This window comes from Grampus griseus (genome assembly GCF_964374135.1).
Source record: "Grampus griseus genome assembly, chromosome: X".
NCBI classification, from domain to species: Eukaryota; Metazoa; Chordata; class Mammalia; order Artiodactyla; family Delphinidae; genus Grampus; species Grampus griseus.
Window position 1 is genome coordinate 127,933,804 of NC_138999.1, and position 27,665 is coordinate 127,961,468.

The following is a 27,665-nucleotide window of genomic DNA, read 5'->3' on the forward strand; positions in this document are numbered from 1 at the left end:
GTTATGGAGTAAAAGTGAATCCAAAACTCCTCTTGAACTTGTAAAAGCTTATCGATTGCCTTCCTGCCCCCATGTATGCATGTTCATTTCATCTTTCTTTTTAGCTTCTAGCTGCCTCTCTTGAAAGACTATCTTCAGGCCTTCGTCCTAAATTGTATTTTAAACTGGAATCTTTTAGCTTTCAAAATAGTTTCTTTGCGTTGTTTTTTCCCAAGCCATTTTCTATTACTGCACATGATTCCATCAGTTGAGATCATTTAAGCTCACTGCATTTATGTTGATGGGCTAAAAATTATGAATGCACAAAAATGGACATCTTAACACCCAAGTATATACATTTCTATTGAAAATCATCCAGGAAGCAAGGAGCTAGTGATTAAATTGACATATGGCTATGATAAAGAGCAGAAGCAAGAAGACACAGAAAGAGAGGTCATATCCTATCTCAATGAATACCACCCCAGCAGAATATCTTTCTAAATAATGAAAAGATTGCCACATCCCCAGAAACATATTGCTTATCTTGAAGAGTACAAAACACAATGTACTTGAACAGTGAAGTTGCACAATTTCCTGAAGTTCAAATGCTGGGATTTGATCTGGATGAAAGTGCTCCAACAAACAGCTTCCTTAAGGAAAAATGAGCATGAGTCTATGTCTTAATCCAGTCCCAAACAAACAAACACACAAACAAACAATTTTTTGGCAGAGATGTACAAGATTTCACTGATAAACCAGTTACTTAAATTTCATATGAGCAGTGAGCCCCAGCCTATTCAGAAAGGATCCAGTTGTTACGGAAATGGAAGTGCATCACTAAATGGGAATATAATGTATATGGTTTAAAGTAAAAAATGGCTTAAAGTGAGGTACTAGGGTTAGGGAGAGTGGTGCTGAATTTGAAGTCACTGGATTATATCACTCACTCTGCTCCTAACTTGCTGTATGACCTTCTCCTCTTTGACACTATCAAATGGGGAAGTTGCACTAGAAGCTCCCCAGGGCCACTTCCATCTCTCTGCTACTATATATTAAAGGTACTTTTGCTACTAATACTTTCACCTTTAATTTGTGTAAAAAACATGAAGTGGTTAAACAGCCCCCCAATCATCCTCTCCTTTCTCTAAGCCTAGCCTGTACATGCAGGACCTCTAGAAAAATGGCCCCATCAGTGGGGGTAGTTCTCCTACAGCCTTCCCACTTCTCTGAACCGGCATGCTACCAGCACCTCTGCAGTGCATATATATATATATAGCCACGGCCTTTGGTTGGCACACAGTTTTCTTATGCTTGTGCTTTTAGCACATCTATACTGTATTTCTCTTCTGAGTTTTGACGTTGGATAGCATGTGGCACCCATAATCTTTTTTTGTTGTTATCTTCCAGCAATTTTTTTCAAGTACGTGTTTCATGATGGTTTTGTGTTAGGTATTCAATTTATTGAAACAATCTTAGAAATGAAGTGAAACGCATCAAAGTTTGTGTTCTGCCAGTTTCTTGTTGTTTTATATATCTTTGTCACCAAATTGAAATGTCATCTTCTCCATCCCTTTTGGAAATTCCTAGGGTCGAGTTAATGTTGTAATGGTTGACCAGTATGGATCACAAGAATCTGCTCGTGTCATTAAAAGAAAGTCTTTTACATATTATGACTCCAGCACATCCACCTTGGAAACCATACCTGAACCACCAGGTGGGTACATTTGGACATTTGGATGGGGACTCTCAGAAGAAAAATAGTGGCCTACAGAGTAGTTACAGTTTTTCAAATGAAGATAATGTTCTATTTATAATGGTGTGAAATTGCAAGAGTGATTTCTAACTTTCTTCATCTTCTGTAAATTTTTTGAGATGATGATTTGAGAGCAGTGAAAATGAATATCTTATCAATGGTTCAAGTGCTTCGGAATGGTATTATTCTCTCCCACTTAATTTTTTAAAGTTTTTATTGAAATATAATATGTGGAATCTAAAAAAATGATACAAATTAACTTATTTACAAAACAGAAATAGACTCACAGACATAGAAAACAAACTTATGATTACCAAAGGGGACTGGGGGGAGAGAGAAATTAGGAGTATGGGATTAACTGATAAGACACCACTGTATATAAAATAGATAACAAGGACCTACTATATAGCATAGAGAACTATACTCAGTATCTTGCAATAACCTATAATGGAAAAGAATCTGTATATATACATATACATATACATATGTATATATATATTATATACATATAAATTATATATATATATATATATGTGTAACTGAGTCACTTTGCTTTACACCTGAAACTAACAAAACATTGTAAATCTCCCGTTTAATTTTAATCTATAGATTGGTGCTAGATCTCAGTCCTAGGAGGAGTAGCATCTTATCTTCTCATACTTGTGCAGCCTCTTCTGCTATGGTATAGTAGTTGCAGTCCAAGGAAACCTCTTGTTTTTTAAAAACTGTACTATAAAAAGAATTCTTAGTAAAGGGCGAAGTGATGGTCTCTCAAAAACAATGATACTTACTACAGGAGTTTCAATATTAAAGACATTTCATAAATATAATTGTATAAAAAATACGAAACTTAAAGCAGTGGTGGATACATAATGCAAATCACGTCCTCCAATTAGCTGACCTTATCATACTTGTATTGTGGAATGTCCACATATAGAAGTAATGCTTCTATTTTTGAAATATTCTAGTTAACAGTTCTTCCATTATTGCTGTCAATCTCAAAGCTTTGTTTAAAAAATCCTTTCAAAACAAAACGGGGACAAAGTCCATGAACCCATTATTGTGATTTCAAAAATGTATAAGAGCAATTTACTTTACGCACAGTAAAATCCACTCTTTGGGGTGTGCAGTTCTTGACAAAGGCAAAGAGTCATACATCCATCACCACAGTACCAAACAGAACAGTTATGTCACCCCCCCAAATTCCTTTGTTCCACCTCTTTGAACTCAAACTCTGTCCCCCATCCTCTGGCAACTATTGATCTGCATTCTATCTCTGCTTTCCTTTTATCAGAATGTCATGTAAATGGAATCATACAATGTCTAGCCTTTTTTGGTCTGGCTTTGTTAAAAAAAATAAATTTCAGATTCATACATGTGTGAGTCAATGGTTCATTCCTTTTTTCTTGCTGAGTAGTACTTAATCTTATGAATGCACTACAGTGTTTTCTGTGTGTGTGGTTTTTTTTTTTAACTCATTCATCTGAAGAAGGACATCTGGGTTGTTTCCAAGTTTTTGGTGATTATAAATAAAGCTACTGTAAACATTTGCATAGAGGATTTTTGTGTGCCTATATATTTTTAATTCATTTGGGTAAATTCCTGGGAGTGGGACTACTGGGTCATATGGGAAGTGCGTGTGAAGAGAACTGCCAAACTCTTTTCTGAAATGACTCTATAATTTTGCATTATTCAAATAATGTTCTCCACTTTGCTTTTTGTGGCTGCCGAAGGAAAGTCATGTCACAACACCTCCAAGAGCGCCTTCAGGCACTCCCAAGATCCCACATTCTGGGGAACCTAGTTTTATAGAAGTGATTTATGACTAGGTTTGATTTGGTTTTATCAGTTGGAAGGTACCAAATTCCAGAGGCAGAGCCAAAAGAACTTTTATAAAGAAAAGACACTTAACACGAATGGGTTGGGTGCCTGCTTATGCTTGGATGGATGGAGGTAAAGTGAGACATTCCCTTCTTTTACTTAATTTTCAAATACGGACAGATTTTTTAAACAATTTTTTAAAAATTAATTAATTAATTTAATTTTGGCTGTGCTGGGTCTTCGTTGCTGCACGTGGGCTTTCTCTAGTTGTGGCGAGCAGGGGCCGCTCTTTGTTGTGCACGGGCTTCTCATTGCAGTGGCTTCTCTTGTGTGGATGGAGCACAGGCTCTACGTGCACAGACTTCAGTAGTTGCAGCACGTGGGCTCATTAGTTGTGGCACACAGGCCCAGTAGTTGTGGCTCGCGGGCTCTAGAGCGCTGGCTCAGTAGTTGCGGCACACAGGCTTAGTTGCTCCATGGCATGTGGGATCTTCCTGGACCAGGGCTCGAACCCATGTCCCCTGCATTGGCAGGCGGATTCTTAACCACTGCGCCACCAGAAAAGTCCCTCAAATGTGAACAGATTTTTAAGTAGTGTTCTGTATTACTCCTGGTACCTGGCACACCTAATCATTAATATGGAATAAAACTGGACTTTCCTGTTTTTATAATTTATAACAGGAAATAAACAGAGAAATTTGTGTAATCTGTTTGATAGTGTTAGTACTTTTGCTTTTTTCATCATGAATTCCACTGTCTTTTCTTCCTCAGCACCATTATCTTTGCCGAGCTTTGAAGTCAAAACTGAGGTGGAACATGTGGAGCAGATGGACCACATGGGTGAGATGGAGCAGGTGGATGAGGAGAAAGAGGTGGACAAGGTGGACCAGGTACCCCAGGAGGACCGGGAGACCATCTCGTTCCCCAGTGTCACTGCTGACGTCGGAAATCAGGTATCTCTGGGAGCCTTGCTCCACATATTCGTCTGTACCACTAACCTGCAAAGCCCCGGATTTCCACTCTTGTGCTCAATTTCACTTTGCAAAAAGCATGCTCTTTGTTTTTTTAAACTGTATCACCGTTTCTGTTGTACTGGATTTTCTGATGCAGCTGAGAATCCAATGGGCTGTAGCCAACAGGGAGATTGGAGGTTCTCTAAGACCAAATCCTGTTCTCCTCTTAATGTGAAATATGCAGAGACACTTTGTGCTTGAGAGAAAGTTCGAGCCAAATAGGAAGCTTAAATACTAAGAAAGGGCACTATTTTTAAGAGCTGTGCTCGTCACCCGTGAGGGGATGCTAACTATCCCATGGGAGGATGACTTTCCTGCCTACCCATACCAGCACTGCCTACCCATACCAACACTTCCCCACCACGAGCTAGGTTTCCACAATGGAATTGTTATTAGGTTAGAAGCATCCCTTTCAGAATGTTAGATATATCCAACCTCCAACTGTCAGCACCAATGTATGGTTCAAGGCCAAATCAAAACAGTTGGATTAACTATTCTGTTGCTCTTCTACCCCCAAATTTGTGTACATAATCACAAATTTGGAGGATCATCTTTTATATTAGACAGGATTATTATAATCAGGATTGGCAGCCAAGATAATGAGTTTATGGTCTGTTATGTGGAATTGTATGCATTAATTACCAAGCCTTAGACGAGGCTCTTCATTCCTAATGCCAAAGGCATCCTTTTCTAATGAGAAGAAATGAGGGCTGGAAAATAGTTGTTTGAGTTTGGCCCCAGTACTGTGACCTTGGCACATCCCTGAGCCTCAGTTTCTCCAACTTGAAATGGTCTGCTTGCCTTGAAGGGATTTTTAGACTGCTATGAAAATTCTTTGAACTATTTAAAAGAAAATTTCTGTAGAAATACATTTGTCTTTATGTCTCTATCATGCTAAAAAGTTGTGGTTCCCCTTTCACTGTTGATAGGTTTCTCTTCTCCTTCGAATTAATTTATATTTAAACTTTAAATATAACTTTACTTTAAAATAGTCAAAATAACCAGCAATGCGTGTGTGTAGCCTGGCTCTGCACGTGATAGTGTAATAGGCTTGTTTCTGGGTGCCATGGGTTGACAGACTGGAGTGTACCCAGAAGATTGAGAGCAGGGTGGAGAGGGGCTGGAAAATGTCACATTGTCTTTAGTGGAAAGCACTGGAGAAGGGAGACTGGGACGGACAGCACAGCTTCATCCAAATAGCTGCAGGGCCGTCCTGCTCCTTAAGTGGAAGATATGTCTCCAATGGATCAAACTATGGCAAAGAGCGAGCAGCTCAGGGTGGGCAACTTTCTTGCTCCCTTCAAGGAAGTCCTTCTAGATGGGTTAGGTTCCCCCTCCAGGTGGTGAACCGCCTCCCCTTCAATGGAAAGGTTTGAGCCAAGGCTTGGTAGCTCGTCTGCCAGGGACAGCAGAGAAAAGATTCCTACCTGGAGAAGTGAGGGTAGGTGTGATGACCTGTAACGTTTGTCTCTTCCAGTCCTGAGTTAAGAGATTTTCTTTTGTCTAATGAATGCCTGCTTTCTTAGAGGAAGATATGCACTATATTGTGAAAGAAGGACAATTGGGCAATTTTCAATGGATTAAAAATAACATATAATTTTTTACTCCAAATGAGAAAAAAACAACTTGAATCTCTTTAATAACTCAGCTATATGTTTCCACTAACCATAAATAGGTTGAAGGACCACAGTATATCTTCTTTTTGTCTTTAGTGATTGCCATGTGTGTGTACCTTTTTCTCATCATTAATATGGGGATTGTGGATTGGCACTGTGACTCTCTCGTCTTGTTATACACACAGTGTCTAGCACAGATCAAGGCAAGCAACAGTTGTTTCTAGGTCCTACTTACAGCTCTGACAGCTCTTTTCCAAGAATCTCACCTCTTTGCTGTCTCCCTCAGCCAGTCAGTTGAGAAGTCCTATCCGCTTCCTTAATTTCTCTAAAATGTGTCCCTGCATTTGGACTTTTAAATTTTCTTTTTTTTTACTTCCAGTTTTATTGAGATGCAGTTGGCATTCAGCACTGTAAAAGTTTGTGTGCAGCATGAGTTGACTTACATGCATCATGAAATAATTACCACAATAAATGTAGTGAACATCCATCATCTCACATAGATACACAATTAAGGAAATAGAAAAAAACTTTTTCCTTGTAATAAGAGGCCTTAGGATTTACTCTCCTAACAGTTTTCATATATAACAGACAGCAGTGTTCATTATATTCATCATGTTGTACATTCCATCTTAGAACTTATTTATCTTTGACTTGGAGTTTGTATCTTTTGACTGCCTTCATCCAGTTTCCCCACCCACCCCCTTACCCACCTGTGATAACCACAGATCTGTTTTCTTTTTCTACGAGTTTGTTTCTTTGTTTGTTTTTGAAGTGTAATAGACCTACAACACTATGTTAGTTCCTGGTACACAACACAGTGATTTGATATTTCTATACATTTCAAAATGATCACCACGATAAGTCTAGTTACCATCTGTCACCATAGAAATATATAATTATTGACTGTGTTCCCCACACTGTACTTTTCATACCCGTGACTCATGTATTTTGCAGGTGGAAGTTTGTACTTCTTAGTCTCCTCACCTTCTCCTCTAATCCCCCACTCCCCTCCCCTCTGGAAACCAACTGTTTGTTTTCTGTATCTATGACTCTGTTTCAGTTTTGTCTTTATTTGTTCATTTGTTTTGGTTTTTAGATTCCACATTTAGTGAAATCAATGTATTGGTGTCTCTCTGTCCTGACTTATTTAACTTAGCTTTATACACTGTAGGCCCATCCACGTTGCTGCAAATGGCAAAATTTCATTCTTTTTTAAGGCTGAGTAATATTCCAGTTGTATATATGCTGCATCTTTATTCATTTATCTATCAATGGGCACTTAGGTTGCTTCCATATCTTGGCTATTGGAAATAATGCTGCAATGAACATAGAGGTACCTATATCTTTTCTAATTACTGTGTTTCTTTCTTTCGGATAAGTACCCAGGAATGGAATTTCTGGATCTTATGGTAGTTTCATTTTTAATTTTTTGAGGAATCTCCATACTGTTTTCCGTAGTGGCTGCACCAGTATACATTCCCACCAACAGTGCAGGAGGGTTCCCTTCTCTCCACACCCTCACCAACACTTTGACTATTTGTTGTCTTTTTGATGATAGCCATTCTCACAGGTGTGAGGTGGTAGCTCATTGTGGTTTTGATTTGCATTTCCCTGAAAATTAGTGATGCTGAGCATATTTTCATGTGCCTGTTGGCGATCTGTATGTTTTCTTTGGAAAAATATCTATTCATATCCTCTGCCCATTTGGGGGTTGTTTGTTTGCTGTTTTTTTTTTAACATCTTTATTGGAGTATAATTGCTGTATAATGGTGTGTCAGTTTCTGCTGTATAACAAAGTGAATCAGCTATACATATACATATATCCCCATATCTCCTCCCTCTTATGTCTCCCTCCCACCATCCCTATCGCACCCCTCTAGGTGGTCACAAAGCACCAAGCCAATCTCCCTGTGCTATGCGGCTGCTTCCCACTAGCTATCTGTTTAACATTTGGTAGTGTATATATGTACATGCCACTCTCTCACTTCGTCCCAGATTACCCTTCCCCCTCCCCGTGTCCTCAATTCCATTCTCTACATCTGCGTCTTTATTCCTGTCCTGCCCCTAGGTTCTTCAGAACCATTTTTTTTTAAGATTCCATATATATGTGTTAGCATACGGTATTTGTCTTTCTCTTTCTGACTTACTTCACTCTGTATGACAGACTCTAGGTCCATCCACCTCACTACAAATAACTCAATTTCGTTTCTCTTTATGGCTAAGTAATATTCCATTGTATATACGTGCCACATCTTCTTTATCCATTCATCTGTTGATGGACACTTAGGTTGCTTCCATGTCCTGGCTCTTGTAAATAGAGCTGCAGTGAACATTGTGGTCCATGTCTCTTTTTGAATTATGGTTTTCTCAGGGATTATGCCCAGTAGTGGGATTGCTGGGTCATATGCTAGTTCTATTTTCAGTTTTTTAAGGAACTTCCATAGGGACTGTATCAATTTACATTCCCACCAACAGTGCAGGAGGGTTCCCTTTTCTCCACACCTTCTCCAGCATTTATTGTTTGTAGATTTTTTGATGTTGAATTGTATCAGTTCTTTGTATATTTTGGATATTAACCCCTTACCAGATATATCTTTTGCAAATATTTTTCTCCCGTTTGGTTGGTGGCCTTTTCATTTTGTTGATAGTTTCCTTTGCATTGCAAAGGCTTTTTAGTTGGATGTAGTCCCATTGGTTTACTTTTCCTTTTGTTTCCCTTGCCTGGGGAGACATATCCAAAAAAAAAATTACTAAAGACTGATGTCAAAGAGCATACTGCCTATGTTTTCTTCTAGAAGTTTTATGGTTTCAGGCCTTACATTTAACTCTTTAATCCATTTTGAATTTATTTTTATACAAGTTGTGATATTCTTTGGCATGTTGCTGTACAGTTTTCCCAACACCATTTATTGAAGAGAATGTTTTCTCTCTGTTGTATATTCTTGCCAACTTTGTTGTAGATTAATTGCCCATATGAGTGTGGGTCCATTTCAGAGCTCTGTATTCTGTTCCATTGATCTATATGTCTGTTTTTGTGCCAGTACTATTCTGTTTTGATTACAGTAGCTTTGTAGTGTAGTCTGAAGTCAGGGAGCATGATACCTCCAGCTTTGTTCTTATTTCTCAAGATTATCTTGGCTCTTCAGCATCTTTCGTGTTTTCATACAAATTTTAGAATTATTCTAGTTCTGTGAAAATGCCATTGGTATTTTGATAGAGATTACATTGAATCTGTACATTGCCTTGGGTAATATGGTCATTTTAACAACATTAATTCTTCCTATCCATGAGTACAGTATAGCTTTCCATCTATTCATGGCATCTTCAGTTTTTTTCACCAGTATCCTATAGTTTTCAGCATATAGGTCTTTAACCTCCTTAGGTTTATTCCTAGGTATTTTATTCTTTTTGATGCAGTTGTAAATGGGATTATTTCATTAATTTCTCTTTCTGATAGTTTGTTGTTAATGTATACCAATGCAACAGATTTCTGTATATTAATTTCGTACCCTCAACTTTACCGAATTCATTTATAAGTTCTGGTAGTTTTTTGGTGATGTCTTTAGACTAGGTCCTGACAGGGAAATCTATGGGGCTACGGTGGTCCTGGAGCTGGTGTCTGCCTGCCAGTGGGCAGGGCTGGGGCCCAGGGGGTCTTGAGGCCAGTGCCAGCTCCTGGTGGACAGGTCCATGTTCTGAGCCCTCTGGTGGATGGGGTCAGGTCTTGGGGTAGCTGGGAGCTCAGGTGGTCCTAAGGCAGCAAGCCTGCTGGTGGTTGGGGTCTGAGTCCCTATCTGGCTATTGGTTTGGCCTGAGGCGTCCCAGAAGTGGCACCTATAGACTGTTGGGCCAGGGCTAGGCTGGGTCCTGGGGCTAATAAGCTAGAGGGAGGTCTCCAAAATGGCTCTTGCCAGCACCAGTGTCCTTGTGCCAGAACCCCATGGCTGCCACCAGTTTCTGTGTCCCAAGAGTGACCTACATTTGCCTGCTGCCTCTCTGGGAGATTCTCCAAGATCAGCAGGTGGGTCTGACCCAGGCTCCTATCCAATTACTGCTTCTGCCCTGGGTATCAGAGTGTGTGAGAGTTTGTGTGCATCCTTTAAGAGTGGAATCCCTATTTCCTATGCCCCCTGGCTCTCCTGAAAGTAAGCCCCACTGTCCTTCAAAGCAAAATCTTCTGGGAGCTCATCTTCCCAGGGCAGGACCCCCAGCCTGGGGAGTCTGATGTGGGGCTCAGACCTCTCACTCCTTGGGGAGAACCTCTGCAGTTGTAATTATCCTCCTGTCTGTGGGTCACCCACCCTTGGGGTATGGGTCTTGACTATCCTGTGACTCCATCCCTGCCACCCATCTCTTTATGGTTACTTCTTTATATATGTAGCTGTAGAAGATCTTTTCTGCTGGTCTTCAAGTCTTCTGATCAACAGTTGAGCTCAGTGTCTTCCTACTCTGCCATCTTGGACACTCCCCTGACCCTTCCTTTCTGTTTCCTGTTTCTGATCTGTTTTAGGCCCCTGTTATCTCTACCTTGAATTACCTCTACAGCCTCCTAACTAGCTTCTCTCTGACTCTAAACTTACTTCCTCCTGTCAGTTCATCTTCCACACAGCTGCCAGAAGGCATGTTGTACAACACTGATGTGAGCATGTTACTTCCCCAATCAGATTTGTGTTTTAGAACACTCCTCCTGGCAGCAGTGCAAGGTGGCTGATGAATAAAATTCAAGTTCCCCGGCCACCTAAATGTGTATGGTTTGCACAATGCTCTTTTCCTGGCTTCCCTTCCACGTGTGATTTGCCTCATCCCTCCTTTCCAGCCAATCCGAAGCATTAGTTTGTCCCCCAACACATTCTCTAATTTTATCAAGCTTTACATTTGTTTATTTCCAGATCTGAGGCTGGTACTCAAGTTAAAATTAGATTTCTAGGGCCAAGCAGAAAGTATTCCACCAAGTACTATGGTTGTGTATGGACAGTACCTACTTGATCGGGGACTGTGAAAATCGGATCTGTGAATTCTGTACAGTGCTTAGACGAGTGCCTGGAATAAAGGAAGTGCCAGTTGAGCATCCTTCTTCTTCCTGCATTGCTAGCAGAGGCATCGATAAGTGTTTCCCCGTGTCTCATTTGTGAGCTGACCTGCTTCACTCTGACTCTTTCACTAAGGACTTTGGGAAGGTTACTTCATGTCTCTGGGCCAATTCCACAGCTTTATGTTTAGGGGGAAAATTAGACTAAATGATCCCCGTAATCCACTTCTGATATAGAATTTCTGGATTCCCTAACCATTTCTTTAAACTTTCTAGTAGTGAATGAAATCAGGGTTGGAGTGTCACTTTTCTCATTCTCAGTCTTTCAAAACTTGGAAATAAAACAATATGGTAGAATTTGGAGAACCCAATGGCCCTGTGTATGAACCATAAGTGATTCCTTCACACAGTCACTACACCCACCGCCGTCCGTCATATGGTACGTCAACAGATGGGAGGAGGAGCTGATGAAGAGGTTCCGGGAGCAGCTGGAGGAGAGGACGCAGATGCTGCGGGGTGAGATCTGGAACCAGAACCACGCGCTGGAAATGTTGAAGGAGCAGCTCCAGTCAATGCAGGATTCCAAGTTGCAGGTCAGAGGCCAGTTCTATGTAAGTGGCGGAAGGGAGAGGAGAAAGGGACCTTGACAGTCTTCAAGGAGTTAGTCAATAGGGCCTGCTAATAGCAACAGCTGCTGCCTCCAGGGCAGCATGGGACATCTGGAATGATCTTCAGCAGGGACTTACGGCTTTGCTCCTTTTCTCTTGGCTGCAAGAGCTGGGATGGGCCCAGCCAGGCCCTGGCAGTGGCAGATATGGCTCATGTACAGCCAAGGCTTCCTGTGGGCTGGCCTGTAGGCAGTCTTGCTCCATGACCAGCATGTCTTGTGCCCTAAGGAAAGCTGTGGCCTCTGAATAAGACCTTTGTGGTACTGCGTCCTTACAGATTCAGCCATCTACCTCACGCCACATTCGCAGTCCTGAGCCCCAGCCTTTGGAGCCAGTGCCCAAGAAACAATGCATTGGGCCGATGCATAGGTCCCTCCCAGACTGCAAGGGGGCCAGGCATTTCTGTGGTTCCTGTTCATCCTACTCCTTCCGATTCCCTGAGGAGCTTCAGCAGCCCTGTGACGCCTCTTCCCAGGTATGGAAAGCCTGTTTCATCTGTGTAGCTGAAAGGGGATTTCATTTTCATGAAAATGTGGGCTCAGCTGTTTCTCCTTGAGGGGCCAGTGGCTACCCAGTTGGCTGCAATTCGTTTGCCTGAGATAAAAATATATCCTGGCCAGCCAGACCTGGACACACATGCACATGTGCGTGTACATATGTGCTGCACCGCAGATTCTCACAGCCGGGAGCACGACTGCAGCTCGTGCCCAAACAAGCAGACAGTCACCCGAGAGGCGGCATTGCTGTTGTCTTCCACCCTTGGGAGAATGGAGTGTTTGTGTTCCATTTCTGAGAGGCTCTGTTATCTCTTTTCTTTTGACACAGCAGCCCGCTCAGGAGCTGGTGCAATACCTCCCACAGCAGGCGGGGCTGCAGGAGCAGTCACAGCAGCATAATGTTACTGTGGAAAACCGTGTGCTGCAAATACTCGTGCCAAGCCAACCTAACGTCTCCTTGCCCCTCGATAACACCCATATGTTTACGTCGATGCAGCACATCACGGTTCCTGTCCAATTAGAAGCTGAGCAACAGCCCTCCAGCAGCTATCATGGTGAAAACCCTGGGGGCCAGGAAGGCAGGAGTCATGGGTAAGAAGTGCATGGAATGGTAATAAGGGCTGAGGTCACTGCTCTCCCCTCGTGGCTGGACACCATACCTGAAACCATGGGCGACTTGCCCACGGGCACCCAAAGTCCCCTCATCCCAAGCAGTGTGCTCCCCCTCATCCTGCTCTGCGGCCACTGAACCCCGCCTCCACAGGCGTGGCGCATAGCCGAGCACGCCTTGATGGAACAGAGGCATCTCCATGAAAATAAAAGGACTAGATCAGGACGTCTCCAAGCTAGGGAATGAGCATGCCACTCTTGAAATCACTTGACTTCACGCACCCAAGCCCAGCCTCACAGCACAGGGTGTCTATAGTTAAGTCTTGAGTGTCCCCAGGTGAATGACTCCTGGCTCCTAGCTTCCTTCTTCCACTTCCCTGGGATCCGGTGGTCACAGTAGACCAGGTGAAGAGGTCTCCAGGGCACTGACGATCTCTATGGGGGAAGCAAGTGTGAAAGAGTTGCTAGATTGCCATTGGATGCCTAAAGAGCCAAGAACACAGAAGGACCAAGTCCTGGGAGGCAGTCTGAGCACACGAACACATTTTCTGCTCAGGGATAAAATTTTTGGCTCCAAATGCCAGAGAAAGAAGGTTCTGCTCAACAGTGAAGGGTTGTGTAGCACATTCTTGGCACCCAATAACTAGTTTTGAATGAATGCCAGTTCTCTGAGCAGGTCTCCCAGAGCCCTCTGGATTTTCTTCTGCGTTCCTTTAGGATCAGTGTCCCTGACACGTGGGGTGCGTTAGTGCCATGTTTCCCACTGGCCTGATCATCCGAATCAACCTGAAGAGGTTGTTAACAGTACAGATTCAGAGTTTTGGATGATGCTCAAAAATCTCTGTTTATCACACGACCTCCAGGTTTAGGGTGATAGAGGGAGCCCCAGACTTAGAGAAGGAAAACAGGCCTTGCAAGCTCCTCTCGGCCATGAGCTCCTTCAGTGACGAAGGGCACGTTCCTGAATTCGGGGTAGGTGAAGCGACACAAGGCCACAGAAGTTACCATCGTGGAAGAACCAGGACTGTCCAAGTAATAGAAATAAAACCACTTGATATAAATGACTGATTTTTCTTAATATTTACATTCGCTTTACTTTGGCAAATTGAGACTTATTCGGGCCAAAGTGAGAGTCCAAGCAAATGAATCCTGATTCAGCCACTCGAAGCATGTTCCTTGAGCACCTAGTGATGAGCAAGACAGTGTCTCCTGGGCCATCGTTCCTAGACCCGTGTCACTGTAACATGTTTCTTCTCTTACAGTTTTCTTCTTGAGGACCAGCAGGGGCCCTGCCTGAGTCCATTGCTCCTGGCACATAACCCAAGCTCTGAGATGATTTCTACCGTCATCCCTCAGTGTCAGATAAGTTCTGACTCAAACTTAGTCATGCTGCAGATCCCAGAGGATTCCAACCAACTTTGTCAACAGCCAGAAGACCCACAGCATCACCTTTACTTCCAAGTTGAAACTTGGCCTTCCAGTGAGCAGGCCTCCCTGCAGGACCAAGTTACTTGGGTTCAGGTATACACCCCCTTCTCCTCTGCCCCCCGGCCCAGGTCAGGAAGTTCTGCACCGAGGCTGGACCCTTCCCCATATGTTCCGTGTGTGAAATCCACACTTCAAAGCTCAAAGAAATCTGAGGGTGGGTACCCACATGGGGTAGCAGTCACGGCTGAGCAAAAATATTCTCTAGGCTTCCATGGAAAAGTGAGCTGTCCTCGGCGATATTAAAGGCAATCTGATTTGGAAACCTCTCACAAATATGTTTCCTGGGCAAAATGAGTCCTGCCATATGCTGAGCTCAATGCCCCAGCCCAGACCCCTTTCTGAACTTCCGGATCTTTAGTTGTGCTACAAAATCCAAGGCCTGGTGTGGCATGTTCCCTGGTACTGATAATAAACCAGGAGTCCTTCCACTGAATGAATGTGCAAGGTATCCATCCATGGGGTGCCCCGTATTTGGCAGGGCAGACCCCACCTTGGGGACCATCTGTCTTGGCTGTGTTGCTAGGGCAGTGGCGGGAGCTGGTCCAGATGGCAGTCACATAGCAGGTTTTACTTCCCGGGGACACTCCCAGCAGGCCCCTTGGGGACCACAGACTCTCCATCTGACTAACAGCATTTACAAAGGGTGTTTGTCGGGATTCTGGCTTTAGAGATCTTAATAGAACTTAACCTCTTAAAAAAAACTAACAACAAGGGAAAAAAAACAGTAAACTAAGGCAGAATGAAGGGGATTGGATATTTTAAATGGCTATGATTAACTTCACATAGACCTCTTGACCAGCTGGGCCACCAGCCCTCCAGAAAGTTGGTCCATTAGAGGGACTGCCCACACGAAGACATCAGATGGTCAGTGGGTCCTGTGGTTCAGTTAGCAAGCCAGGCTCTGGTGAGAGCCTTCCTCATGCCTGCTCTCAAGGCACTTACCCTCTGGACGGGCCCTGAGAGGCAGAGCAGGCTGAGCAGATGTCCCAGGGAAGTGGGGAAGGGAGGACCCCGCAAGGTTGCACAGATGGGAGAATGCAGTGGACCAGCCAAAGGTAGGACTGTGTTGGAGGCCCCCTGTCCACGAGACTTCAGGGGCTCCCCACACCCTGCTCGGGTTCGTCTTCTCCAAGCTCTGGACCCTCCCTCTCCCCGGGTCCCCAGACACCTTTGGCTTTCTGCCCCTAGCGCAGCCCTGCTCTTTCTGTCTCCTCTACCTTCTCCTCCACCCTCTTGAATTCCACTTGTTGAAATCTTATATCACCTTCAAAACCCAGCCCAAGGGGTCCCTCTTTCTCCAGCAGAAAAGATTCGCACAGCCCACTCCTTGGAACACCATCTGTGTGTCTGTCCCGCCTGCCCTGTCCACAGCCCAGAGTGGGTTGTTACCTCTCCCTGTCTCATTGCTCAAGTGAGCCTGGTAGCTGCCAGTCAGGCTCAGTGTGGAAGTCACCTAGCCTGAGCAGAATGGTGAGGGCCAAAGGTAGGGGCAGGGAGAGACCTTCTAAGGCCTCGGCTGGCCATGGCTGGTAGGGAACTGGACCGGGAGGGCCAGACACGGGGCCCAGTAGCCTTAGGCATTCAGACAAGTTTGGGAGAGCCCAGGACTGCTTCTGCTGGTCTTTAAGGCAAGATGCCATTGGGAGAGAGAAACAGGGGTGATCCCATTTCCTTAGCTCCAACTTCTGCCGGCACCTTGCAGGCTTGTGTTCCAAAGACCTGCTTCTCACTGGCTTGCTGACTCGGACTAAAGGGATTCTCCCACCGCTGCAAAATGGGCCCAGGCACTCTAGCAAAGGACTCCACTTTGTCCCCCTTTTTCCCGGCAGGTACCAACCCCTGAGACAGAAGTCCAGGGCTCTTCAGGTCTACAGATTATCCAAGACGACACGGAACACGGGCCAGGCCAAATCTGCTACTTCATGTCTGCAGCGCCGTCCAACTCGTACGAGTAGCAGCGCCACATATACTTTCCTCTCTAGCCTCGAGAGAAGAAGGGGAGACGAGATGCTGAGGCCTGCATGACAAGGGGACCTCCAAGGCGCACAGAGTTCCCTGGAGTAAGGGGTAGGGGGTGGGGTGGATCCTTTATTTTCTTTTCTGACAAGTTCTTTTTGTAATTGTTACTTGAGCACAACCTGTTCTTTGAAATCATGCTACAGAGGCAGCCTGTGATCCCTAGCGTGTGCTGCCCAGCCTCGCAGACACCGATTCTACCATGGGCAGGCAGGCTGCGGAGTCTGCTCAGGGTAGAAGAGCCTTTTGATGACAAGAAGTATTTTCCAGCATGGTTTGCAATCTAGTTGGAGCTGTTCCGTATCAGGCTGTGAAAATTCCGAGGCCTTGGCCTTGACGATCAAGGTCGGCACTTCCTCCACAGTCAAGCTGGGGAAATGCATGGAGAACAGCAATCCAACTGTGGAAAAAGCTGAAACCAGGTCAAAAGTTTTATGCTAAAGTACTCACGGCTTTGCTGCTTAATAAAAATTGTGTTTTACTACAACTCTCTGTGAACTTATAACTGACTTTTGGAACCTAGAAATGGTACCTGCCTTCCTGAGTGGCTGTGTGCCCAAGTCTTCTGGGTAGCTGAGGCCCAACACAGTTGGCCTGGGGCTACCCACTCTGTGTTGACTGTGCCAATGCCTAATACAGCCCGTGAGAGGTGAGCCTGGTTGCTCGAGGGCACAGTGCCCATTTGCTTTGTGTGCAGGTTCCTCCTCTTCTTTCTGGCAGGAGTACTTCCTGGAGGAAGAGTGATTTGCTCTCCGTCAAGCACCAAGGAGAGCATCTTCCCAGCTGTCTGCACAGAGGCGGGGAAGCAGGGGTGGGGGGGGGGCTTGGATAACCTAGCCTGAAGTCATCATGTGCCTTGAATGTCAAGTCTTAAAGTAATGAACCATTGCAGGAAGAAGGCAAAGGAAGCTCCAGTCCCCAGTGGCAAGTTACAATAAAGGGGACAGTGAGGCCACATACCCACAGGAGAAGCTTGACACCCCCCAGGTAGCCTGATCTCTACCAGGGTGCTGTGGACTGAATGGGTCCCCCTCAATTCACATGTTAAAGCTCTACCGCCAATAGGACGGTATTTGGAGGTGGGGCCTTTGGGAGGTGATTAGCTTTAGATGAGGTCGTGGGGGTGGTGCCCTTATAGTGGAATTAGTGCTCTTAGAAGAAGAGACACAGAGAGCTTGCTCCCTCTCTCACCTTGTATGCACAAAGAGGCAGTCACATCAGCTCACAGCAAGATGGTGGCTACCTACGAGCCAATAGAAGAGGTCTCAGAATAAAACCTACCTTGCTATCACCTTGATCTTGGTCACCTTGACAGCCTCTAGAACTGTGAGAAATAAAAATCTGCTGCTGAAGCCACCCCCACCCCCCGGCTGTAGTATTTTGTTGTGGCAGCCTAAGCTTCGCAGCCATTGGGAAGAAGCAGCTGCAGGCCCAGTCACTTGTCAGAGTGCCTCCTTGGTACGTTCAGGTACAGCTCCCATTGTGTCAGCACGTGCAGAGCATTTCCAAGAACCAGTTCTCTTGGGCTGCCCCACAGAGATGGAAGCAAAGGTTAGGGTCATTCTTGGTACCCTCTTTGACTTTGGATGGGTAGAGGTGGAAGTGGCTGGTGTTCTGGGATGTTGGCAGGGACTCTGTCGCCTCCTTGTCTCGGGAGGCCATGGGACCACCATACCCCCTCCTGCCCGACACTACAGGAAGGACCACATATGTACATGGCCACGCCACGCTTGTTAAAGAGAGTGATGAGAGATCACAAGGCAGCAAGAGGCACTGCTTTGCTGGCATGCAGAGTGGCCCAGGCTCGGGGTCAAGAACTACCTCTAGACCGTGGGGTGGCGGGGCGGGGCATTCGGGCAGGCAGGCTCCTTGCAGCTACTCAGCTGGTAGCATTCCAACCTTGGGGACAGCTCGGGGGCAGCTCACAGGCTGACTCTGCAGCGTCAGTAGTCTCCCTAGCCAGATCTGGTGTTTCTAACAGAAGGATTTGGTCCTGCTCTGTTTTTTCCCTTTACATGGAAAGGAGAGGCGGTCAGGCAGGCCCTAGAGTAGTGCAGTCCCGAGACACACAGCTGATGCCACTCTCTACCGTGGACAAGTTGCTGAAGCTCTCTGGCCTTTGTTTCTCCATCAGAAAAAAAGGAGAGAGGTGGAGACAGTGCCTTTCCTACGTAGCTCCCGGAGGAGATGGTGATCAGTGGCTTTGTAGAGCCTTCAGGAGAGGCACTATAAAAGCTGACTAGGCGGGATGCATTCAGTCGGGGTTACTGTTTGAATTCCAGGCTTCACCACCCTCTGGATTTCAGACAAGGCTCTGCCTCAATCACCAGCTTAACTCCCGGCTCAGCCCCCAAGCCAGGTTGCCAGAGGGTCAGAGGGGCCAGCTGCCCAGTTCTGCGGTTTTCCAAGGATCCCCACAGGAGTAACTATGAGGCTGCCCCATCTCAGAATGGGGAAAGTTGAGGGCACAGGGGCTAAAAGCCCAGAACCAGTGCTCATGTGCTGGCGAGTCCCATCGTGAGTTTGGATACGACTGAAGTCAAAGCGTGGTGAATGTGTTCTCTCAGTCAGTTCCGGGCCCAGCCCCTGCTCCGAGGCATTCTTGGTACTCCTGGCCGAGACCTTAGACTTGGCTGCCTGGGCAGACCAGTGCCTTTAACTGGGATCAGTCTGTACTTTCTTTTCGCTTATCTTCCCAGGCACAGCCCTAGAGTGTCTCCTGATGATTGTAGCCCGGAAGAAAGTTGTCAGCCCTCAGGCTCTGGGAGAAGCAGGGCTGACCAGGCCAAGAGATGCCAGTGTCCTCAAGAGGGTCAGGGGTGGCTTTAGCAACAAAGAAATGAGAAACTGGTGACACTTGCACGCACTCCAGATCATGAACTGAGTGAGGGGTGGGTTCTGTCCCAGCCTTGCCCAGGGCAGGAGAGAAGTCTGGGCATGACTTGTGTCAAGAAGACTGGTCATGGGACAAGCTTCCAAGGCCACAGTTCCATCCGGAATAGCTGTGGCTGTCCCCATGGTCTGTGCTAAACTGCTCCAGGAGGTTCTGGGGACTCTGCAGCCCAAACCACAAGTGGACGCTACACCCGGAGCTACTCAGGACAAACGTTTTCTGTCCATCACGCTCCCTCCTGGTCCCACGGGCCACACGCACACGGTGCACAGCTCACACAGCCACCTCGCCTTTACTCTCAGACTCTGCAGATGAATGAGACCAGACCCTTCCAGCAGCCCTAGAGCAAGCAGATCCCCAGGAAGGGGACGCCCACTCCTAGCACCCCAGCCTCGGCCACCCGGGTCCCCTTCCTCGGTGGCCTCAGAGAGGCAGCAGCGTTCAGCCGCAGGCCCTGAGCACCGTGACCCACATAGCACTCGATGGCTGGGCACGTGGCCTGGGACACGAGGGCTGCTATCCCCAGAGTTTCCTGGCCTTGCTGCATGCGTCTGCTGGACAGCCTTGCCCTCACCCCAGCTGCCTGGCCCACACCAGCTTCGTCCTTGGGGGAGGGAGGGGCGGAGAGACAGAGTGCCCAGAGCATCACGATCTTGTGGGCACGGGGCTCCTACAGCAGAAGTGGGCCCAGACACAGTCCAGGATCCCAGAACTTAGCCTGCCTTCCCTCGACACTGGCACCAGCAGCCCCAAGTTGCAAAGTGGGCAGCCCCTCGCAAGGAGGTCAGCAAGGTGGACCCTGACCCAGAGCATCATTGCCTTACCGTTACCCCACAGGACCTCAAGGTGGCTTGCTGAGGATTTCTTTACCCCTCTAGCACGAAGCCGAATTGGCATCCCCTGTCTGCAAAATTATGGGGGTTGCATTTCTCTGGGGGTTGATAGGGCGGAGGAAGTTGGAGGAACACGACAGAGCTGCCCCTGCTGCCACACGTGGCAGACCTTCCAGACACAGCTGCCATGACCCCCGCCCCCATCAGCTCTCCCCCAGGTGGGCAGCACAAGGTCCTCACTGAGTAATATTCCAAGCACAGACTTTAACGGCTGAATATTCATGTGGTTTCTATGTCATCAAATATTTATAAATGTTCCTATTCCCAAACGACTTTGGTAATAAAGAAGGAAGAGTCATTGAAACGCCAGCCCTGAGCCATGCTCTTCCTTGCCTGCATCGGCAGGACACAGCACAGCACCGGCCAAGGCCCTCCATAGTGTCTCGAGTGTTCCAAGTACTTTGAAGGCAATGAAAGTGAAGGCGGCCTCTGAACGTTCTGGGCTGTGAGTGTTGTCCACTTCGGCCAAAATCCCTGGGAAGGAAAGATTGAGGGAGAAAGGTCAGGCAGAAGAGAAGGGGCTGAGGTGGGCCTGGGGCCGCAAATTCCATCCCCATCTCTCAAAACGGGCCCCGACAAATATAACAAAGACTCCAGTTTGTAGCTAGGACCCAATTAAATGTTCCATAGGGCATGGGAAATCATTGGCCTGTTCTGTTTTCACGACTAAGCAAGACAGTGTTGAATGGCTCTCCATTGCTTATCAAATAAAGCCCGAGTTCTCAGCCTGGCGTGGCCCGGCCTCACCCTTCCTCCACAACTGCACGACCCTCTGCCCGTCACACACTGCCCCTGGCCTCGTGGAACCGCTGGGTTGGACACAAGCCAGGGCTTTCCTGCCCTCATGGATTCGTCTCTCTTCTCTACACCTGGAACGCGCTCCCCTCCCGTCTCTGCATTTCCGAGCTTTGCCCGTGAGGCAGAGCCTGGCCGGAAGGCTCTCTCTGCTCCCCTGTCCTCCTGTCCCTGCTCAGCGGGCAGAGAAGCTGGGGCCCCCAGAGCACAATACCTGGCGGACCGAGCCTTCTCTCTACACGTGTTCCAATGAGTATCTTCAGCCAAGGTCCTTTCAGTTACCTGGAGAACGTTTCACAAAGAAAAGCAGCTGCTTGAGGCAGGATCTTCGAGTGACAAGCCACGCTGGTGAGGCCCACGAGCCTTCTCGGGCAAACTCCCAGCAGGCCGTCCCTGGGGCCAAAAGGCAGCCCACCTTCTACTGAGCTCAGGTGTAAGTTTTCTTAAGCTCCTGAACATTAGCCTGCCAGCTTGCCGCCCTTCCTCAGGCTTCGTCCTCAGGCAGGGACTCAGAGATGAGGGCGGGCAGAACCTGCCGTGGGGCCACAGTCTTGGCCCCTGAATCACCATTTTCCAATGGGACTCAGCGGAGGGCTTGGTGGATGAGAGAGCCGGGAGGAAGTCGTGAAGCGCGAAGCATTGCCCTGAGTTGGCACGTCCCTTTGTGGCCCAGGCGAGGCAGGAATACTGCAGGGAGATGGGGGTGGGGTGGGGAGAGAGGAGTGCAGGGTGGGGTGGCAGTGACAACTAAATGCCAAGAAACTCCCGGAGCCGTGGATGTTTCCTGCCCAGATGGAGGCCCTGACCCCAAAGGTCAAAGGGTAATTAACCACACAGTCACCTTGTTGATGAAACAAAACCCACACCCCTGGAGAATCAAAACATGTCAAAGGCATGGAGGCAAAGGTCAACAGACAGGACAGACAAATTGTAGTATTTAGTACTGCGCATGCAAGTGTTTGTGCAATCTATTTAGAGGTTAGCCTGCCAGCCTGGGGGGAGGGCAGGTGGGAGAGGGGCTGGAAGTTCAGCTGAACTGGGGTGTGATTTCAGCTGATAACAGGGTGCAGGTCTCCGGGAAAGAGCTGGGCTCACGGGGAGATTTACACCCAGAACCTTGGAGCACGTGGTCCACCAGAAAAGCCAGACTTCGTGCATAGAGGGGCGTCTATGGACAGCAGGGCACCCGGAAAGGACAGCAGCTCCCTGGCAGCCACCCTTGAGGCCCACCTCCACCTCGACTACTGCACTTCCCCCTCCCCAGCTCCTAGCCCCCACTTGGGAAATGACCATGGCTCCCAAACCCCAGTACCCCACCCTGTTTTCCCCGCTGGCCACTGAACCCTTCGATCCAACTGCATATGGGACGTCTCCCTGTGGATGTCTCCTGGGCACCTCAATGTCAATGCAGCCAAAAACCGGCTCTTCAGCATCTCCGGAAAACAGCTCCCCTCTCAGGGACAGGCACATCCATCCTCTCAGTTACCCACGCCAGGAGTCAGACATTGGTGCCACTAACGCACAGTAGGGGGCAGGGAAAGTGTGAATGAATGAGGGAGTGAATGGATGAACAGATGACTGGATAGTTGACGTTGTCTTGTGTTCCCAACATGAGCTGGGCACACAGGAGGCATCAGGGAAGATGTATTGAGCAATGGGCTTCTCCTCTCCTCCAGAAACTTCCCAGGCCCCCGCTTCAGCAAAACACCTTTCCAGGTTCTGGGTACGTAGCTCTAGGGTCCTTCTAGGGTCCCTCTAGGTCAGGGGCAGCATGTGACGCTATTTCCCATGGTACTAGTCTCAGAGGGAAGGTGGGATGGCTCCACAGGGCCAACACATAGGTTGGGCTTCTTGGTACCAGTTTTCTGTACCTTAGGGTGCCCAAGAACACCTAGTATGTGATTGCATTTCCCAGAGCCCAGACATGAACCAGGAGCGCAGGACAGGAACGCACGAAGGAGGTTCCTTTATCTCTGTCTTAGGGCTCATGGTTTCTTCAGTTCCTGCCCCACACACTCCACCACCAGCCACCTGGTGGTGCCTACAGTAGACTCCAGCTTGGGTAGGCAGCATCATTTACCTCCAGGGCCTTGGGAGGCATAGAGCAGGCAGGAGGGCCCCTGGACCTCTGGCCACCCAGCCCCCAAACTTTAGGCGGGGCTTGGTCAGACTCATTTCTTGTCGTCTCTTGCCCCCTGGCGTATGGTCGCAGTATTGCCGCTCCCCAGTGGGCTCCCTTGTGACCAATTCAATTAATATTTCCTGAGCGCCTACATTGGGCCAGGCTCTACGCTGGACAGAATGCTACTCTCAAGATTTCAGTCCAGCCCTTGGTCAGCTCCCTGGTATATCTCGCTTCTGTACTCTCCAAACGCCCTCGGAGCCATGATCCATCATATCATCACTCCCTGTCCCCTCTTTCCCTCTTTCCCAATTGACTGGCAAATCCCCAACCTTGGATGAACCCAACTATTTGTACTCTGTGCGCCTGCACTTAAAGCATCTCTGTGCTGCTAGAGAGAATCACACAAGCTGGCGGGTTGTACAGCCCTATAGATTTATGGTCTCCAGCCTCACCCGGGCACACCTCACTGTGCAGAAGGACTTCTGTGTTTTGTGTTTTTCCAGTCCATTCTCAGAATGGTGATTTGCTCTCTCCTCCAAGTCCCCATGTCTTTCCACTTCCCTCCTGCTTGCCTTGTCCATATTCAATTTAGAAATGAGAACATATGGAATGGAAATTCTCTCACCATACCATCACCAAGCATATTAACCTGCCTTCCTCTATAACCAACATTTCCTCCTCTCCTCGAGCTAAAACAGTGGACATCTCCCTTCTCTTTTCTAAGGCTGATGCCTTCTCTGTACTCTAGATCCCATCCCCTCCCACTTGCCGCTCTGTCCAGCATCACTGGATTCCCTCTCTCTACTCAACTAGTCCCCTCACCATGCAAACGTGCTGTCATCGTTCCTGTCTTAAAAAAAAAAAAATCATCTCTCGACTCCCACCTCCTTCCCCAGAAGGTGCCACATTTTTTTCCTTCCTTTACAGGCACTTGTCTGCAGGTACTGTCTTCAATTCCTCTCTCTTCCCAGTGTAGTCATCAACACACTTGAATTCAGCCTCAGCTGCCCCCACTCCACTGAAATTTCTCTTACCATGGTCGCCTATGAACTCCATGTTGCCAAGTTCACCCTTCATTTCTCTGCCCTAGTGTTACTCTGGCTCTCAGCAGTGTTGATTCACTGGACAACATTTCCTGTTAAACACTCCCTTCTCTAAGATTCTAGGACACCTCACTTCTGTTTACCCCACCTACTACCTCACTGGCTCTTCCTTCTCACTCTCCTTTGCTGGTTCTTCCTCCCGACTCCTAAACTTGGGTCTTGGATTTTTCCCTACCTCCTTTCACACACTACGTGATCACATCCAGTCCCATAACTTTAAATCACACACACACCACACACACACACACACACACCACATTTCTTCACCGAACCAGACTCATATATGCAACTGCCCCATAGTCTTCCCTCTTTCAGTAGCTGGAACCCCTCGTTCCCCCAGTTCTATAAGGCAGCAATCTGATGTTATGGGCTGAGCTGTGTCCTCCAAATATTCATATGTTGAAGCTCTGACCGCCAGGACCTCAGAATGTGACCTTATTTGGAAATAAGGTCATTGCAGATGTAATTAGTTAAGCTGAGGTCATACTGGGGTAGGCAGGCCCTCATCAACTATGACTGTGTCCTTATACAAAGAGGAAATTAGAGCACAGACATACAGAGAGAGAACATGTGAAGATGAAGGCAGAGATCAGGGTGTTGCTTCTACAAGCCCAGGAACACTCAAGATGGCCGGTAAGCAATTAGAAGCTGGGAGAGAGGCCTGGAACACGTTCTCCCTCATGGCCCTTAGAAGGAACCAACCCTGCCCACACCTTGATCTTGGACTCCAGCTCCCAGAACTGGGAGACAATACATTTCTTATTTAAACCACTGTTGTGGACTGAATTATGTACCCCCCCCCCTCCAAATCCATATGTTGAAGCCCCAACCCACAATGGGACTCTTTTTGGAGAGGAGGTCTTTAGGGAAGTAATTAAGGTTAAATGAGGTTGTAAGGGTGGGGGACTAATCCAATAAGCCTGGTATCCTTAGAGGAAGAGGAAAGGACACCAGAGATTCCTCTCTCACTGCGCTCACACAGAGGAAAGGCCATGTGAGGACACAGGGAAAAGGTTATCATCTGCAAGTAAGGAAGAGGGCTCTCAGCAAGAACCAGATTTGCCACAGCACCTTGATCTTGGACTTCCCAACCTCCGGAACCATGAGAAAATAGATGCCTATTGTTTAAGCCCTGCAAGCCTGGTACTAATGCTCTTGGGATCAGCCTTAACTACTTTCGTTTTCTAAACTCTCTATATCCACTCAATAGCCACGTCTTGTTGGCTCGACTGCCAAAATCCATCTGCTGCTCCTCACCTGCGAACTGCCCACCACCGTCTCTCCCGTGCCTCACTGCTAAGACTTCCTCACTGGTCTCCTTACTTCCATTCTTGCTTCTTACAGTCCATTCCCTACACCACTTCCAGAGTGGTCTTTATATAATGTAAAGCTGATCACATCACTTGCTTACTTCAAACCCTCCAATGCATTCCATTGTACTTAGAGAGATTGTGAGCCGCTTGCAAATTCCTCTAGGGTCCCTGCCCTCTCTTTGAACTCCTCTCCTGTCTCTGCCCCACCCTTGCTCACCAGGCCCCAACCACGCCAGCCTCCCTTTTGGCCCTTGAACATCAAGCACTTGCCAGAAATGCTTATCAGCTAATACCCCCTTACGTGGCTCACTCCACCTCTCCCTTTAGGTCTCAGTTTAAATAGCTCCTCCTCAAAGCGGAAGTTGCAACTGTGAGTGGGATCTGTTTCCATTATATTTTCTAGCTGGTTATTGCTGATTAATAAAAAAGTTGGGTGTTTTGGGTAAAACTGTCTTGTAACCATCCGCCTTGCTAAAAAGATTTCTTAGTTAATCATCTTTAGCTTTCCAAGCAAGCAATCATAGAATTTGCTCTTAATGATGCACCTTTGCCATGTATCGTTTTCCATATGTATGCCTCTTGTTTCTTGCTCTAATGTTACTATATTATTTTAACTATAATCCTCTCCCCTCTCATAAATGCTCCTAACAGCACTAATTAGATCCATGTGTACTTAGATATTATTTTGTTGAATAAATAAGTGAATCAATGGACTTAAACATATTGAATAAATAACTATTTGCCTTCTGCCCCGCTTCTGAACTGCAAGTATCATAGAGTGGGCTCAAGGCTGATTTCCCACTCTCTCCAGAGCCCAGGAAACAGGGTGGACAAGCATTAGATGTATATTGAAAAAAAAAGTGGAAGACGTGGAGATGCTCTAATGGAAGCATGTAGTAGTTTGTTGAGTGGAGGTAACAACGATGACAAGACCCTTTCTAGCTAGAAGGGGAGTCCAGGTGCAGGCCTCTACTGGATCTCAGCTCCAAATGAGTGTCACCGGTTGGAAAAGGGGGGCTGGTGGACATTACAGGGAGAAGAAACCTCCACAGCAAAGGCCTGGGAAATTTATTTTTTTCCTGAAACTATAAAGCCATAAAAAAAAAACCTAAGAAAAAAATGTATGAAATATCTTTCTGATCCCTGGATGGATGAGGTTTTCTATGTTTAAAAGAAATAGAATCACAAAGGGACAACAAGAAGATATGCAACAATAAAAGGCAAGCGAGAGTGTAAATACGTACAAAGGGCATATGTTCATCAAGGAGAAAAAAAGGAAGATTGCAGCCAAAAAATGAGAACATACAGATAATTCACGGTAAAGAAAAGGAGAATGGTGAAAGAAAGTGGGAAACATTGAGCATGATAGAAATGTAAAATAAAACTATGAAAATTTTTTAAAATTTATTTATTTATTTATTCTTGCTGTGTTGGGTCTTCGTTTCTGTGCGAGGGCTTTCTCTAGTTGCGGCAAGTGGGGGCCACTCTTCATCGCGTTGCGCGGGCCTCTCACTGTCGCGGCCTCTCTTGTTGCGGAGCACAGGCTCCAGACGCGCAGGCTCAGTAGTTGTGGCTCACGGGCCTATTTGCTCCGCGGCATGTGGGATCTTCCCAGACCAGGGCTCGAACTCGTGTCCCCTGCATTGGCAGGCAGACTCTCAACCACTGCGCCACCAGGGAAGCCCATAACTATGAAATATTTTAATAAACTTTGCAAAGAAAATTAAACTACCATATTTTTTTTTTTGCTGGCAAAAGCAAGGTGAAATGAATACTTTTACACACTGGGATTTGGACCAACCTTGTTGTATAGCAACTCAGCTCTTCAGGATCAGACCCTGTAAAAGTTTATATTTTTAACCAATAATTTTACTGCTAGGGACCCATAATTCTACTTTTTTTTTTTTTTTTTTTGGCCATGCCTCGCGGCTTGTGGGATCTCAGTTCCCCAAGCAGGGACTGAACCCGGACCACGGCAGTGAAAGCCCAGAATCCTAACCTCTAGGCCACCAGGGAACTCCCCATAATTCTACTTTTAAGAAACAGATGCATAT

At 46.8% G+C, this 27,665-nt stretch overlaps 1 protein-coding gene across 1 annotated transcript in view; it reads left to right on the forward strand.

The window, feature by feature from the left end:
- PASD1 (PAS domain containing repressor 1) overlaps window positions 1-16,428 on the forward strand; it is a gene marked incomplete at both ends in the record, with an annotated part of 66,283 nt that extends 49,855 nt beyond the window's left edge. Inside the window, 5 exons of the mRNA XM_082646923.1 lie at window positions 4,325-4,506; window positions 11,622-11,804; window positions 12,157-12,354; window positions 14,342-14,506; window positions 16,303-16,428. Of these exons, the coding sequence (XP_082503049.1) occupies window positions 4,325-4,506; window positions 11,622-11,804; window positions 12,157-12,354; window positions 14,342-14,506; window positions 16,303-16,428 (854 nt within the window). The remainder of the gene's footprint in view (window positions 1-4,324; window positions 4,507-11,621; window positions 11,805-12,156; window positions 12,355-14,341; window positions 14,507-16,302) is intronic.
- Between the last annotated feature and the right edge of the window lie 11,237 nt (window positions 16,429-27,665).